The sequence below is a fragment of the Neomonachus schauinslandi genome, chromosome 1 (genome assembly GCF_002201575.2).
Source record: "Neomonachus schauinslandi chromosome 1, ASM220157v2, whole genome shotgun sequence".
Lineage (NCBI taxonomy): Eukaryota > Metazoa > Chordata > Mammalia > Carnivora > Phocidae > Neomonachus > Neomonachus schauinslandi.
This window is the reverse complement of record NC_058403.1, coordinates 182,976,721-182,994,999: the sequence shown is the minus strand read 5'-3', so window position 1 is coordinate 182,994,999 and position 18,279 is coordinate 182,976,721. Positions and strand designations below refer to the sequence as shown.

The 18,279-nt window shown below is 42.2% G+C and overlaps 1 protein-coding gene across 1 annotated transcript in view; it reads right to left on the bottom strand.

Annotated features, from left to right (window-relative positions):
- Window positions 1-8,343: 8,343 nt before the first annotated feature.
- The window catches only part of ADAMTS9 (ADAM metallopeptidase with thrombospondin type 1 motif 9), a 161,558-nt gene continuing 151,622 nt past the window's right edge, over window positions 8,344-18,279 (bottom strand). Inside the window, exons 39-40 of the mRNA XM_021694923.1 lie at window positions 10,322-10,416; window positions 8,344-8,444 (exon numbers count right to left, since the gene is read on the bottom strand). Coding sequence (XP_021550598.1) covers window positions 10,327-10,416 — 90 coding nt within the window. The 3' untranslated portion in view covers window positions 8,344-8,444; window positions 10,322-10,326. The remainder of the gene's footprint in view (window positions 8,445-10,321; window positions 10,417-18,279) is intronic.

Sequence of the window (18,279 nt, the reverse complement as noted above, 5' to 3'; positions counted from 1 at the left end):
TCAGATTTGGGTACAGAATATATAGAGATATATAATACATACTATTATACTACCTATCTAGAGAGAGATTTATTCTTATGGCTTATGCAATTATGTAAGCTCTGCAAAATTTGCAGAGCGGGCCAGCAGGCTGGAGACCCAGGGAAGGCTGATGCTGCAGTATAAAGGTAACCTAGAGGCAGACGTCCTCCATCCTCAGGGGACCTGTCTTTTTCTCTTAAGGCCCTCCACTGATCGAATGAAGCTTCCCACAGTGTGGAGGGTAATCTGCTTTATTCAAAGTCTACTGATATAAATGTTAATCACATCCAAAAAAAAAAAAAATACCTGCACAGAAACATCTAGACTGGTGTTTGACCAAAAACAGGGTATCATGCATTAGCCAAGTTGACGCAAAAAGTAACCATCACATATAGTGAATGGTCATTAAATACAGGTTCTATAATTCTTTTGATGTAGTTACTGTGATTGTTGTTGGTCTATATATCCTTTCAGGTCCCTTCTAGTCTTGACATCAATCTCTGATTCACAGCTTTCATTCACGTTTTGGACAAGGAAACAAAGACCTGTAGCATTTTGTGTGCAAATGGCGTCTGAGGAGGAACATACAGGAAAACCCAGTTTTCTCAACTCTAGGACATGGAGTTGAGGTAAAAGCTGGGTCAATCCCTTCATATTCTCCCCACGGTAGCCCTTCCCAAATGAAAGCACAGATACATAGCATGTACTCATGCTTTACATATATGTTCTAATAGCTAAGAGATACTGAGTACTTAACTACATGCCAGGCAATGTTTTAAATGCTTTAAGTGTAGTAGCACATTGAATCCTCACAGCAACCAAATAACATGGGAGCCATTATTATCCCTCATGTCACTGAAGAAGAAAATGGGGCTGGGAAGTGTAGGCGTCAAGGCCAAGGCCAAGACAAGCCATTCCACCTTGTTCTAGAGGCCAGAGATACTGACTAAGCTTGGGGGTGTGCCCAGGGACCACACGGGAAGCCCCTAAAGTCTCCTTCCTTTGCTCTGAGGAAGTTGGGGTTCAGGAGGCTCCCACACCCATTCTGTGGTATCGTGAGGCTGAGCATTAAGCACTGAAGAAACATCCTGGCTTATCAAGAAAGATGATAGAGGTACTGATACCAAGTATTCCTGTGAAGCTTTCTGTATGTGCAGTGTCCTAGAAGGCTGTCATAAGAGAGGCCCTATCGTTCTTCAGGGCAGGTCAGAGATGTCCGAGGACAGGAGATCCCCAGAATTCTGCACACCATCTCTTTAGTATCTTCAGCATTCTATGTCCTAGGAAGTACACGTGAAAACACAGAACTCTTGTCAAGTTCAAAAGTCTTTGGACCAAGACAGGAAGCTATTCATGTATAAGAGCTGCATGTAGAATCAAATCAAGCAATGTGTTTTTGACTTTGGAATATGGTTGGGAAAAACTAGGCACCGTGCAGAATTCAAATCCAGGAACAAGGGCTATGGGGACACTTCTGTTAAAGTTAAGGGTCATCGACATGAAGGCCGATGTGGCCCACTTGGGATTTGGACAATCATGTTAGCATCTGGCCAATATCTCTTAACGCTTAAATGTGCAGAGAAGGTAGAGTAGACAGATTCATGACCTCCAAAGATGACCATGTCCCAATCTCCAAACATATCACAGGCGCTTACCTTACATATCATAGGGACTTGGCAGATATGATTAAGTTAAGGATCTCAAGATAAGGAAAATACCTTTGCTTATCTGGTGGGCCCAAGGCAATCAAGAAAAGCAAGTGAGTCAAAGTTAGGGAAAAGTGTTATGCTGATGGAAGCAGAGGTCAGATAGGGAGAGAGAAATCTGAAAATGCTCCTTTTCTTTCCTTTTTTTGAAGATTTATTTATTTGAGAGAGAGAGTGTGCCAGCGCGTGAGCAGGGGCGGGGCGGGAAGGAGGGGCAGAGGGAGAGGGAGAGAGAGAATCTCAAGCAGACTCCCCGCTGAGCACGGAGCCCCATGCAGGGCTCGATTCTGTGACCCTGAGACCATGACGTGAGGCAAAACCAAGAGCCAGATGCTTAACTAACTGAGCCACCCAGGCGCCTCTGAAAATGCTGCTAGCTTCAAAGTTGGAGGAGGGGCTGTGAGCCAAGGAATGTAGGTGGCCTCTAGAAGCTGGAAAAGCAAGGAAACTGATTCTCCCCTAGAGCCTCCAGAAAGAACAGAGCCCTACTGACCTCCAGAACTAGGGGATAATAAATTTATAGTTTTAAACCTGGCGTGAGGAGATGTATTATAGCAGTAACAGGACATAAATACGAAAGGTTTCCCTAGTTGCAATGAGAAGAAGCACCCCGGCTGTCTCCAGCTCCCGATCTTATGCCCAGTGGGAGTCTCTGGCTCTCTAACAGTTGTAGAATGCACAACGTTTATGCATGCTAGCAGTAGGAAAAGTGCTTAAGGGAATCAGAACCAGTGTATTAAGCTTTTAGTGTTAGGAACATGTAAAAATTTGATAGCTTACATAATTGCCATGACTTTAAACATTTGAACTATGAGAGTGGCAGCTTATAATGTGAGTTTAAAATGTATCAGTGAGTACTTGATTTAAATTTGCAATTTTAAGTTAAAGCCATGTTAGATTGATTTCCCACTTTGGGATATTTAAAAGAGCTTTAAGGCCACTGATCTATGTAATATTTATACTATACATTTGCATTTATAAAAAACATTCAAGTACGCAGATTTGCTTAACAGAAATAAATTTCATGAAATGTGTAAATACTACATAAAATATTTGAAGGCTTTTAACTGACAAAGAAAAAGATGGAGCCAACATTATTTAAAAGTTTTTTAAAAAGTAATTGCTAAAAACTAGACTGATAAATAATAGAATTTCTAAGCTGAACTCCAAAGATTAAGAACTAGGTTTTTGAATTTGTAAATGTAATAAATTGAATATTTAGTTGTCTTTTCTACACACAAACACCATCTTCGACCATCTTGTGACCCTCATACCAACAGGCAGTGGATCCTAAGTACTAACAAAGTACCATACCCGCCACCCAGTAACCTGTACATCTCCATGCAAAGTTACATTTTATCCTCTTCCCCATTATAACCGGATGTCCCTTTTATAAGTACTTTGGATATTTGCTTCTTTGTCCTGATAGAATATCATTGTGACTAATAATGTTGTAAAATTAGCTGCATCACCTTCTGAACACAAAACATGTGCTTATGGCTATAGCAAAAATGGTCTTCAAATTTCTCAGGAAAAAAAAAATCAACATTTGATTTTTTAAGAGGTAGTCTTCATGGAAAAACCTAAATTTATGGTCTGAGTTATTTTTAATTTTGAGGTACATATTTGAGGAGAGTAGTCAAATCTTTGCAGGGCTTAGGGGCCCTGAAGGTCTTATGCACATCTTGCAAAGTCACCTCTTCCGCAGCACATGTACTAAAACAAGCAGAAAACATTGCAGGCTTAACAGGGCAATGACCTAGACTGGCGACCAAAAGCCAGAGCAGGACCTCTCCCGCCATCTGTTGGCGACAGGTGGAATTTCCCCGCACCCAGGGCGGTTGGTGGCAAGCTTTTATGGGGACCTGCAACTTTGTAGCTGCAGAAGTTTATAAAGAAGGAATTTCTGACCTCTTTATTTAAAACAGCAACACACTCACCCCAGGATACAGGATAGGCTCTGTTCCTCTTCTCCCTTTATTTCTCCCTCTGGCACTTCTCCCCATTCCACACTAGGTTTCGCTTGCTATTTATTACTATTGTATCAGTTTTGTATTACTATTGTATTAGATACTATTATATCACAAGAAAAGTGGACCCAGGAAGGCAAAGGGAACTGCAGCTTGTGTGAAGGCTTTGGCTATGAGAGCTCTTGATGCTGAGGGAATGATGCGGCGGGCCACGATCTTATCTGGGGGCCATGGTGGTCAACAGGGTCAGAATTACTACTGGGAAACCATTGTGGAGTGGTTTTGTTGGGTCTTTGCTTCTTTTCTTGTCCATCTGTCACCACTACAATGTAAGTTCCAAAGGGCACAGATTTTTATAGGTTTTGTTCACTGCTGGTGGCAGAAGCTGCTAATTTGCCCATCAGCCATCCTTCCCTTCATCCTTTTGTAATAGAATCCCCACCTGCCTGTAGCATTTGCTGGTACGTGGTGGCCTGCTAGTGAGCATTTCCCAGCCTCTCTTGCAGCTCAACGAGGCTGTGCATTGAAGCAATTGCCAATAAGTGGGGAATAAAAGTCATTCTTTAACTTCACGTCTTGCCTTAGGACCTTAAGACGATTGCTCCCTTCCTGCAGACTAAACACAGATATGATGAGGACGAGCCATTTAAGGACAACATCTTTGAGAATAGCTAAGCCACAAAACAGAAGGAGCCCAAGTTCTCTGATGACATACAGAATCAAGTCCCCAATGAGATGGGACCTCTGCATGGTGAGGAGAGAGAAATAAATATCCATGTTATTTTGGGATCTCTCCCTTAGAGCCTCTGTTATGAACTGAATTGTGCCTCCCCAAAAGTCCTATGTTAAAGCCCTAACCCCTAATGTGGCCATGTTTGGAGATATGACCTGTAAGGGGATAATCAAAGTTAAGTGAAGTCATAAGGGTGGGGCCCTAGCCAACAGGACTGGTGTCCTCATATGGAGAAAGAGACACCAAAGATGGTGATCTCTCTCTCTCTCTTTCTATATATATATATATCTCAGTGCTCACCTGAGGGAAGGCCATGAGAAGGCACTGTGAGAAGAGGCATGTCCAGGCATGTCTATGAACCAGATAGGGAGCCTCATCACAAACCAACCCACGCAGCACCCTGATCTCGGACTTGTAGCCTCCAGAATGGTGAGAATGAATTTCCATTGTCGAAGCCACCTGCTCTGTGGTATTGTTACGGCAGCCCTAGTGGACTAATACAGCCTCTAGCCTGTACCCTAACGAATACACTGCTGCACCCCTTAGTGCCTAGAATATGTCTGGAAATTAGCAGATGTGCAATAAGTATTATTTGGGTAGATGAATGAAAAGAATAGAAAGACAATATTTAATTTATATAGTGCTATAAAAATGTAAAAGATTAACAGACTAAAAGATGGTATCTGTCCGTTCAGCCACCTATGCATTCATCTTTGCATCACCCTGGCTGTATTTGCAGGCAAATGAAACCTCGTCTCTGAACCCCTACCAGCGATCTCCTTTCCTGCAGTCCACCCCCAATCTATCCATTGTCAGCTTCTGTTCATTTTACTACCTCCATCACTTTATAATTTTCCACCATTATGATAGTTACAACTCTCATCCAGATCCTATTATCTCTTGCTTACTTTGTGATAATTTCTTCCAAACCACTCCCTCTTGTCTCTGTATTGGGAACCTGTCACAGAGACTTCTTGTTGTCTCTCTCAAACTCATTTTGCCTTCTTTCATAGGAACACACATCCCTCATTTTATTCAGGTTGGCAACATACTCTGTGAAACAACCTGGCTTCCCTATTGCTCCTGCTGGCTAGGTGCAGCCACATGACTAAATTCTGGCTGAGGAGCTTAAATGGAATTTGTTAAATGAGGCTTCTGGAAAACCTTTTTAAAAGAAATATAGAGAGCTGGGGCCAGGCCACTTTTTACCCTTTTCCTCCACTCCTTTCTTCTTCTTGCCCGGAATCTGTGAGTGATTGCTGGAACCCTAGCAGCTATATTGAACTATGGAGGATTGAGGAGAAGAGAGAGAGAAAGAAACTCTGCCCCTGAGGATTTTGTGGAGCTGCCATGCCAGCCCTGGATTGCTTACCTCCAGGCTTCTTTTACTTAACAGTGAAGTACACTTTTTAATGTATAAGCCATTGTAGTCAGGTCTCTGAAATTAGCAGTTGAACTCAATTCCTAACTGAAACAGTTCATGTCTTCATTGCTGTCCATCAGTTTAAATTTGCTGATGCATAGTTTGAGGGCAGCTATTTTGACACCATTGATGTAGAGCTGAAAAGGTCTTCAATAAACAATCTCACAAGGTAAGTGGGAGGACTATCAAGAGCCTCATTTTACAGATGAAGAAACTAAGGCTCAGGATCAGACAGTTAGTAGATGTCAGGAAAAGGATGAGAACCCAGGTCTCAGACAATGCTGAGGGATTATACCAATGCTGTGATATAAGCTATGGGATTTGAGTTTGTGCATGCGTGCACGCACACACACACACACACACACACAGTTGGATTCTAGAGTGGATACCTTCTGCTTTTGTCTATCTTTATACTATCTATCCTCTGATAACAAAACCTTTCCCTCTCCCTCAGCTGAAGCTACCAATCACCTGACTCTAGGTGATACATGACATCAGCCCCTCAACAACGTGACTGGCCCAGAGGCGGACATGTAACCCAGTCAGAGCCACACAAGGGGCTTTCGGGGACTGCCACTTATTCACTGTATGTGAACTTCTACTTGGTGGTTATGAGGATGAGCTAAAACAATTCAGAAGAGGGGCTGGCATATGGTGGATGCCCACTTACTATTTGCTGTTTATTTGATTTCCTTATTTCCCTAGACACCATTAAGTCCACAGAGTAGAAACTCCTGCTATATAAAATTAACAATGAAGCCCCCAAGCCCACTTAATCTCCTCTTTTATTTGTCCATTTGTTTCCCATCACACAGACAAAAGAGTCATGTCTCTTTCAGAACCACTTCAACTGATTTTGGGTGAAAAAGCAGACCTTGGGGACCATCCCCATCCCTTATTAATCTCTGGAGTGGCAACTGTAATCGATGGGATTATGAAAATATGCCTTGCTTCTCAATCCGGCCATCTTAAAAAATTAGACGTATTTTCATTCCTACTTGAATCAAGAGTCCAGAAACCACATAAAACACACATTTGGATGTGCTCATGGTATTTATTCATAGTATATTTCACAATGTATTAATAAAGGAGAATAACACTTATTCCTACACTGAGTATAACTTCTTCTGGAGCACTCTGGAGTTTGTTTGAGGTTGGAGGTTACTGCCAGGTTTTTTCTAATCTCTTCGGGTTGTGGAGGTGGGTAGGATTTCTCAAAGCGAGCACCTGCCATGGGCCACTGGTAATGATTTCCCTTCAATCAGGTCAGAAGGGCAGAAGGACACTGACTTCAACTTCCATTTTGGAAATAAGTAACAAGCAGTGCATTAATGGAAAATCAGAAAGACTCAGGCGTCTTGTACTCCACAGTTTATGTCTTCTCACAAATGCTGATTATGGTATAGCAGCCACGGACACTGGCAGGGTCCTAGGCTCACATCCTGACGAGAAGTCATGTCACCAGCCAAGGTGTTTATGCAAAAGGCAATCGTGATGACTAAGAACTGGTTCTGAACTTCTCCAGGTGTGCTGGGAGTGCTGAAGGTCATCCCATCCTGAGCATCCTCTGTCTTGCCACTGATAAACTTGGACACCACTTTAGAACATCTTGGCAAAATGTTGAGAGGATCCCACTTTCTCAGTATCACTCTGTAATGAAGCTGCTTTGGGGTACCCTCCATTTAACTTCAGAGAGCTCCAGGCACCATGAACTGAAGCAAAGTATTAACAACAATAACAAAAAAGAAGAACAGAGTCCAACTCTCTTCCAAAATAGGCATGTCCAAAAATAAACATAAACAAGTTCGTCTTATTTTTCCAAGTGATTCTGTCCATTGCAAAGTGTTCTTCCATTCCTCCCTTTTATTAAAAATGTTTACATTTCTGAGGCTGATGATCACTTAAATATATACAATATATAGCACCAAGGCAGCAGTTTTTTTTTTTTTTCCCAGAGATCACATGAAACTGAATAGTTAACATAACTAATAGCTGGAACGATCTGTGACATCACTACGTTACTTATTGGCTGATACTTTCCTCGAAATGCCAAAGTATACTTACACGACTCCTGTAGCACCTTGATGGCAGCTAGGTTGTTTTAAAAAAACGAAGTACAATTTTAAAAAGTAACAATAAAATATTTACAGATAGAAAGTAAACAATAGTGTACCGTGATAATGAAGGATCACTTTTGTCAAAGTACTACATATAATGTAGAGTACGTAAAATGCAGTGATCTGACTGCAAAGGACAAAATAATGCAAAAGGCAGTCATAATAGAATCATTTTACGTACAAAAATATTACATCACAATAAATAATTTCAAACATAAATATTAAACTTTACATCATTAGGATATTCCACACACACACACACACATGTGTGTGTACACACACATGTATGTACACATATGTATGTGTACATATATGTATGCACACACATATGTGTGTATATGTATATATGTGCATATGTACACACACACACTCATACAAGTCCTCACACACACACACACACACACACAAATTTAAGGTGGAGGTATTGCATTACTATCCTTCATCCATCCCATAGTGGTTTCCTCTTCAGAGCACCTGAAAATAAATAAGAAATGTAAACCATCTGTCTCAAATGCCATACATAAGTCAAAAGTAGGTAATCTATACATTTTTACATATAGAATTTTAAAAATGACACTATTTTCTCTAGATTTTAAAAGTGACATAAGTTTGCTATAAGAAACATGAACATTTCAAGGGAGTATAAAAAGAATAAAATAAAAAACTACTAGCCTGAAATCTCTCACGTGAGAAAATGCTCTTCAAATATTGGTACATTTCCTTCTAGTTTTCTTCTAGACATACATGTAAATATTATGTATATACACTCACAGAAATTTTACTGCACATAAACACATACAAAACTATTTTACTAGATGTAAAATACATATAAAATGGGGCTCTCTAGTGGATACCTGACTTTGCCTGCCTCCATCCCATCTCCTCTTTTCCAATAAACTCCTTCTTCCTCTTCTAAATGAAGCTGTCAATCACCCAACTCCAGGCGGGTACATGATCTCAGTCTCCTGGACATTGTGACTGGTTCAGAAGTGCCCATGTGACCAAAGAGAGCCTGAGTTCTTGTGCAGAATGGATGCTGGAGGTGAGCATTTATCTGGGGCCATGAGCTGCAAAAATGATGTAAGCCTAGAGCTGCCAGGGACCATGGAGTGGGGGAGATGGTCTGCCTGAGAATGAAGCAAGCCTTGCCCTCTGATGGGAGTATGAAAGGGTCTTGATGAGTCCATTTGAACCTCTGGATCCAGCTATGCCTGAAGCTAGCCCACTGCTTGGATTTCTCAGGTACTTAAGGCGGTAAATTTCCTTTTTTTCCTGTTACCTCTTGCAATGGAAACAATCCTAATTTCAGATCATCATTTTGAATATGGATGTTTAATGCAACGGTGAAGTACTGATACATAAATGTCAGGTAGGTACGCCTATGTCAGGATCTTGAAGAGCCCTACAGGAGAATGGGCTGCTGAAAGCTTGAAATAAGTTGTAGAAGGCTCATCGAATTGGCTGAACTTATCCATTGCAGCTGAAGGCACTGGGACAAGAGAGAGTGACCAATTCAGTCCTCTGCCCAGCAGAGCGAGCACGTGGCAGCATAAGGTAGTTAGACCAGGCACTGTCAAACCTTACCATGCGTGACTCTCTCGCAGATTTGTTAAAATAGAGATTCTGGTTGTAGGTCTAGGGTCAGGCCTGAGAGTTGGCATCCCACAAGGTTCCCAGGTGATGCTGATCACGCTAGCCCTTGGATGACACTGAGTCACAAATGTGTGGAACAGCATATTAATCAAGAGCCCTGGCTTTGGTGGAGAGCACTGATGGGTTCTGCCAAAGGAATCTACCGGGACCTTAAGCGAGCCACTTCGCTCTGTGGGCCTCAGCTTCTATCTGTAAAATGAGGATAACAGCCCCATCTTGTGGCTTTATTGTGAGGATTCAGGGAAATAATGCCTGCAGAGTGCTCAGCACGGTGCCTGACACATAGGGCTCACCGAATGTCATTCATATTACTACTGCAATACTCTTGGGCAGCATCTCAAACATGAATCCATAGGTCACTTGAATCAGAATTCCCTGTATCAAAAATACAGATTGTTAGATGTGCCAGAGACCTAAGGACCTTTAGAGATGGAATCTGGTAAGTATCTCGAATGAATACCACAGAGGAATCTGACGCAGAGAAGCCTAGGGACCTCACATCCCAGCGTGGAGCACAGACGACCTCAATCACGTGAGGGCAGATGAGCAGGAGAGAAAAAGGTAGAATAGTACTGAATCACTTTCAAGGTGCTTCATACTAACCTGTCTGGGGGCAACTGACCCACCTCCATTTGCTAGTCATGAGTTTACAGAAAGAACAGGAGAGAGAAAGAGAGAGAAATGCGGGACTGACTTACCTTGACTATAAAATTCGAACCTCCAGGCCAGTGCCAGAGGACGGAGTACATTTTCCGCAGTAACCACCGCATTTTCCTACGACTCGGGTACCGTCCTGGAAGGAAATGCCCGCGCTCAGACTACCCGCCTGGCTGGTGTTCCCAGGGCTGCCCCGGCTTTGGGCAAATCTCCCTTGCATGCCCAGGATGGAAGCCTTCCGAACAGAAGCAGAGCCCAACATCCTCAAGTGGCCTAAAACCGGGGCTGACAAACTAGGCTCTGTGGGCCCCGTGCAGCCTGCCGCCTATTTCTGTATGGCCCATAAATCAAGAAGAGTGTTCACATTTTTAAATGGTTGAGAAGGAGCAAACCAAGAATGCTATTTCCTGACATGTGAAAATGATAGGAATTCAAATTTCGGTATCCATAATAAAGTTTTACTGGAACACAGCCCCGTTCATTCATTCATTTAATGTCTGTGCCTGTGTTCAGGCTCCCAGAGCAGGATGCGTAGTGGTGACAGTTCTCATTTTGCTTTAACACTGCTGCTCAGCACACTGTAAATCATGGTAACACCAGTGCACCTTGGCAGTGTTGGGAATGCTGTGCGGATTGCCCTATCATAATATTTTGCTTTATTTTATTACCAGCTATACCATCATGTCAGAACCAGGAAACAAAAGTGACTTCGAATGTTGCTCTTTTAAGGCACCTTGGCATAGGAGCTTTTCTTTTATCAAACTGAGGTGGCAAAGCATTGTGTTTCTCATGCCATGACACGACAGCCACACAACGAGGATACAGCATACGCCAATGCTGCCAACCTCAGCCTCATCACACAATCCCAACTCACAAGGAAAGCAATGGTCATACATTTTGAAAGTTCACAACTGAAGATCTCACCACCGTGCAATTTCCTCCTCACAATAAGTCATGAAACAGAGTAAAAATAAACAATGAAACTAAGTTTCCAAGTGGCTGATGTGTTAGCCAAGCAGGGAAAACAGTGTATGTACCCCAGTCTTGTTTCATTGAACAGCTGAACAAATGTGTCCAGAGAAAATACACTGTTTTAAGACTATTATCCTTTCGGTAGGAACAGCTGCTTGAGGAGTTAGTGATATTGAAAGCAACATCAAAAATCAATTAAAACACAAGGCAAATAATTGTGGGTGGTATTTTTTGACTGATAGGTGGATAGCATCGATATTATTCTGTTGTTTATTTGAGGAGGTGATGCCAAGTCTGAAGTGACTCAAGAATTCGCTGCTATGAAGAGTCTGTGTAGAATGAGTTCAGGCAAGAAAATTTCAAAGAGGTTGAGGAAACACTAGTGCCGAATAACTGAAGTGGAATCTACCACGATGTGTAGACAACTGACAGGTGTAAAAAATATGGAGACGCAGAGAAAGCGTTAGTTGGCCAAATTTACAAAGCTCATAAAAATGTAAGATGTTGGGGCACCTGGGTTGTTCAGTCAGTTAAGCATCTGCCTTCGGTTCAGGTCATGATCTCGGGGTCCTGGGATCGAGCCCTGTGTCGGGCTCTCCGCTCAGTGGGAAGTCTGCTTCTCCCTCCCACTCTACCTCTATGCTCTCTTTCTCTCTCGCGCGTGTGCGCTCACTCACTCTCTCACATAAATAAATAAAATCTTTTAAAAAGTGTAAGATATTTGAAGCCTATAATTATTCATGTATTATCCCTCAGTAGGCACTCTGTGGAAAATATAAGAATCTATCAGGTGTTACGGAACCAGCAGTATCAAGGATGAACATCTTTTGCTATTGTGAACTTATCCATCACCTGTTGTATAGAAGCTGTACACCTAGGGCACCTGGGTGGCTCAGTTGGTTAAGCGACTGCCTTCGGCTCAGGTCATGATCCTGGAGTCCCTGGATCGAGTCCCGCATCGGGCTCCCTGCTCGGCAGGGAGTCTGCTTCGTCCTCTGACCCTATCCCCTCTCAGGTGTTCTCTCTCTCTCATTCTCTCTCTCTCAAATAAATAAATAAATTCTTTAAAAAAAAAAAAAAAAGAAGCTGTACACCCTGACTCATGCTACCACCCAGCAGTTTGATAACTGAGCCATGATAAAGTTTTACTGTGAACTTTTGAGCTCAGGACTGGGATTAAAATTCTTCTGAATGAGAACTGCTCTCCATCGCTGTCACTGGACACTCACTGGCTTTGGACATTAGCTTTTGCTATGAATTTGACAATATTTCCTAGGGAACTGAACTTAAATTTCAAGGCAAGACTTCTACTTAACAGACACAACTTATACCATGGTGAAGTCATTGTAATGGCAGTTAACATTGCTCCAATCATAAGTAATGTTAGGCTGCTTTATGTACTTTCCATTCAACTGAAAGTTAAAACAAGAAGCTACAGCTCATGCCACATAAATTTTTGGCATGATATATTTTCTGAGCCTGAGCTGCCATTCCAGCAGCATCTTTTGGACTTTGATGTAAGTGCAAAGAAAATATCATACTTCAAAATCCATGTAACAAGGCAATTGAGGAGTTTCCATCTTGCCTTCAATAGCAAGTGCTTAATCTGCAATGTAATGACATGCTGAAGGGCGAGTATCAAGAAAAATGTAATAGAATTCTAGAAATGCTTGCCAAGCCATGAATATACTCAATGAAAATTAGATGGTTGTGGACTATATCAGTGTTTGTGTAAAAAAATGTTTATAAAGATGAAATCAGAAAATCTCATCTCTGATCAGCATTAATAAACACTTATAACCAATTTTGATAATAGAGAATTAGGCAAAATATTCAGCTAATTAAGCAAAATATTATTCTCTGTGAATATTCCATTCTTCTCATTGGTAAAAATGTATGACAAAAAAAATTGAACTCAATTATTATTTTTAAAATTGAATCAATAAAAATTTTGTGCAAATTTCTTTCCACTCTTGTCATATAAATACATATATAATATTATTGATTTTGCCTCCTGGCTGGCAAAGTCTAAAATGTTTATAAATAAGTATAAATTATTTAGTTTTTCACAGAAGGAGTTTGCTGGCCCCCAGTCTATCCCTTCCTGCCTCTCCAGATTCATCTTGTGACTCTCCAGATACCATCCTTTCCCTCTATCCCAACCCTGACCTCTGCATTTCTTTGGGTTGTTCTTCTGACATGCCCCTTATAACAGAGGGCCTTTGCACATATGATGCCATTCCCTATAACTGGAACTCTCTTCCATGTCCCTCTCCCTCTTTGTGCACTGGACCACCCCACCTTTTGACTGTTAAATTCTTCAGAACCCAACCCAGGGGCCACTTCCTCTCAGATACCTTCCTTCCCCAGTTACCTGCCACACAGCATCCTGTAAAACTGGGTAATTCTTTCTTTACATCTGTCTTCCTGCTACAATGTAAGCGCCATGATGGTAAGGCCAATGTATTTTTCAATTCCAAGGTCTCCAGAACCCAACAGTGTATGGCTCCGAGTGATACTAAATACACATTTGTTCAATGAATGAATAAATGAGTGAATGAGAGGCTGAAGCTGATGTACACTCTTCTTTTGGACCTGCAATTCAGATTGCTTGGCTAATTTGGTCCCCTAACACTTGACCATGTTTCAAAGAACTCCCTGTCTAATTGTAACAGCATATCTCACTGTGTAAATCTACCATGTCATATTAGCCACCCTTCACCCCTCCATTCCTGCACAATGTTTGCCACCTTAGATGTTTCACATTTTCCACTACTGGGAACAACATTGTGATGAACCTTATTTGTGCCTGCATTTCAGGATATCTTTGGGCTACATTCCCAGAACTGGGTCTAGGGTGTGAAGATTTGCTTCCTCTGGCCAAACTCTGAAAGTCTCTTGCAAATAATGGATCATCTCATTTAAAAAGAAGGAAAAAAAACTTTGCCAATTTAACAAATAAAGAGAACAAAATAGTTTCTCTTTGAAAAATTTGCTTGCCTTTGATTATGAGTGATACTGAGTTGGAAAACTGATTTCTAAGACCCTAACTGGTCCTGCGTTTAGGGGCTCATATTAATTCTGGAGCTAGTCTGACACCACCAACTGAATCTGATGCCAGACCAGCCTTCTAGCTAGCTCCAGCCTTCTACCTTCTAGAAGGTTCTAGCTAGGAACCTTCTCCACAGACTGGTCTGCAGGCCTGGAGAATGCTGATGCGCTGGAATGTCTTCTGTCTCAACCAAGCTCATGCTTTATCCACACTCTCTCCTGACCCAGCAGTGGAGAGAACCAGGGTCAGACTGCCTGGGGCTGGTACTGCATTTTTAAATAACCTCTCTAAGCCTCGGTTTCCTGGTGCATCTGCAAAATGGGGATAATATCTGTCTCCCCTCAGAGGTGTGCTGTAAATGCAAGGATGTATATAAAGTACTTGGCAGACTACTTGGCCAAATGAACGTGCTAAAAAAATATTAGCTATTATTATCATAAAAGTAGTTTTTATGTGTGAATCTCCATTATAGCCTGTTCTCATGGAGATGAGGAAAAGTCTGGGTAGTTATAAAGTTGCTGATAATGGCTTTGCAACATTCATGCTATTTTACTAATTGGGACTCTGTTAATTTGATTTAGATAAAGTCTGAGCTAAAACTTACCATTTTTACTACAGAGTACAAAGAAAAAAAAATACTAAGAAAATGATTAGCATAAACATGATTGTCATGGAAACAGTGCCTATTTTAGAGAAAAAGGTATATTTTCCAGCATCTTAGAAGTACCCGCTCACATACAATGAAACACTAATTATAAATCATTTTTATTTCTTCATTAGAGCAAGCCCTCTAAAAATCTCTTTCAAATGAATATTTTGTTAGCTTAGTTTGAGCTATTACATCTAATTAAAACGAGTGACTCTCTGTTCCATTATGAATAGTTTATATTTCATACTTCTCACTATTTTTTTCGGTTTTCTCAGTCAATATGACCAGGGAAAGTAGGCTCATGTAATTTAGAAGAGTCAGCACATCTTTGATTGAAGTGTGTTTATTTATATTTCTTTGGAGTGTGCTGATGGTGAACTGCCCATAAAACACAGGAGATTATCTATCTATCTATGCATATGAATATGTGTATGTGTGTGTATTTCCCACTATAACCCTAGACAGTCACATATATGTGAATATATACATTGTCTAACATTTAGAATATATTTAAAACATCGGGAGCCTGGGTGGCTCAGTCGGTTAAGCGTCTGCCTTTGGCTCAGCTCATGATCCTGGAGTCCCGGGATGGAGTCCGACATTGGGCTCCCTGCTCAGGGGGGAGTCTGCTTCTCCCTCTGCCCCTCACCCTGCTCTTGTGCTCTCTCTCACTCTCTCTCTCTAATAAATAAATAAAATCTTAAAAAAAAAGAATATATTTAAACATCAAACTTCTATAGGAATGTATAGAAGAAAAAATGCACATGTATAAAATGTGATTTTTCTCTACTGGCCTATAGTATGATTTTTATACTTGTGGATAGTTGATTTTCAAAGTGAGTTGCAGGTTAGAGGCAGTCCATGGGAGATGAATGAGAACTGATTCCGTTCCATGTATACACATGCACCCTGCCCCCCCACCCCACCTTTATCTCGTGTTACCTAAACTCCACTGGTTGTAATTGAGCTAAAAGATATAAATTGAGTCCATCTCCTCTCTGACAATACAGAGTTCATTCATTTTTAATTTCAAAGCAATTCTTCAATCTACAACACTTCTGTTGTAGAATGTGGTTAGGGCTTAGGGCCAGGCAGCCAAGCCTCAGAAACACAGGCCCCTCGCTCCTTGCTGACCCCACAGCTTCCCCAGGCATGCAAAGAAGCAAAGAGACTGGTGGGCACCTCTCTCATGTGGCCGGAAGTGAACCTCCCCTCACTCTGCTCAGCTCTCAAGACTGTTCCAGAACCTCCTCCCAGACAGAGGGTCAGAGAGCAGCTCTGAGAATGGGCGTGTGGAGCTGCACAGGACCTCTGGATGGGGCCAAGGGCACGTTCATGAGTTGAGGGTGCACGGAATGTCACTGGTAGAGGAGTTTGGTATTTCAACATGTTCTCTCCAATCTCACATCTGGGTCATGCTCCCCTGTCTGTCTGTCTGTCCCTCACCCACAAGCAGAGTAGAAACTCACTAGTTCCTGAGCACAGCTGGGGAAGCTAAAGCACCCCTGGTCCAAGGACCCCTGGCCTCATTCCCATTCCCAGCTGGGGTGGGGGTGGGGGCGCAGGGACAGGACCCCCATGGTGCTCAGGGTGTCAGCCAGGTCCAGACTCAGCCCCAGCTCAGGCCACAGTCCCCGGTCCTTCCACTTTTCCATCTCAAGCCAGCCTATTTCCTCCGTCACCTTGGCCAGCTTCTAAAACCTGATTGCAAGCCTCAGGGCAGGGAAGCGTGCTAACATTAAGAGCTAACACCTCAAATGAGCCTGCTGTTTGCCAGAGACGTGCAGCCAGCTTTTGGACCCTATTTCATGTATGCCCTAAAGGAACCCAGCCACGATCCTCATTTTATGGATGAAGGAACCACGCCCAACCCCACCCCCCAAGAAGTTAAATAACTTGCTCAAGAGCTAGTAAGTGCAGGAGCAGGCAACCCTACTTGAGAGTCTGCGAGCTGAACCTCTGTACTCTGCAGCCACTGGAAGCTTTCACTTCAGCACTGGGGGCTGCCTGCTGGTGGCTGGGACCCGGGATCCCTCCCCCAAAGCAACATCATGTGCCTACCCTCACCCACCTTCTCAAACTCCCTTTCCAGGTTTGATGAGAAAGCTGGGGAAATGGGGTTTAATGCACGTAATTTGCCCAATAAGGGTAGCTATTTCAATTATAAAAGTAATTATTTTTATTAGTTACAAATAGGAGAAATGTCTTTCCATGACACCTGGGGAGCCCCCAGCGAACCTGACAATGAGACTTATTTTTACCGGTTCTCTTCCTGATGATGAGACAGTGGTTCTGGTGATTCAATTTTATCCTGGATGTGACTAGTTTCCCTACAGTTTTGCTTGGGGAAAACATTTTATTGCCAACCAGGTTTGGAGAACTGTGCCTTTTCCCCTGTAGCTTCCCGCAGAAAAGGGAAGAAAAGTAAGGAGTGATGAGTTGAGGCTCAATCAGAGCAGGGCCATCTGGAGAGGAGAGGATGATGACTAGCCAGGGTCTGAGTGCCACAGAGGAACCAGGCCTCAGTCCCTTGGGGACATGGTGGCAGGTAATGGTGGGAGCAGGACATTATACAGTTTTGCAAACTGTGTTCCATTACACGGAACACTGGTTATTTGGGGAAATTAAAAGGTCCAACTTTGAAAAGAAGGTTCTGAGGTTGATTTAATAGGTCAGTGGTTCTTAAATGTGGTCCTAGGCCAGGGGCATCAGCACCACCCAGGAAATTGTTGGAAATGTACATTTTGAGCCCCTCCTGAGGATGGCTGTGGTTTTCTTTATTCCTTTCAGTGTAAAGGAAAACATTAATGATTTACGAGCAATCAATACGGCCATTTAGTGAATCAGATTTGAGGTGGTTGATTGGCTTAGAGAAAAAAGGGAGTAAGATTTTTTTTTCATAGACAAATTTAACCCTGGCAGCTAAAAAATAAATGGGCTCGGGAAACTCTCGGATTTCCCCCAGAAGTCACAAGTGGATGTTTCTTCCTGGGGGGAAGCAGCTTGAATTTCTTCTTTATATTCTGATTTTGGTAAGGTTTAGCAAATAAAAATACAGGACACCGAGTTAGATGTAAATTTCAAAGAAATAATTTTTTTAGAATAAATACGTCCCGTGCAATGTTTAAGACAAGCTTACAGTAAAAACAACAACAACAAAAAAAACTGTTGCCTGTTTATTTCAAATTCCAATTTACCTGGGCATCCTGTATTTGAGCTGGCAACCCTACTTTGGAATGATACCTGCTTCTCCAGTTCTCATCTTCTTTCTCCTCTCCTCCCCACATTTCTGTGTATCAGAAGCAAAGCTCTTTCTGATACATGGG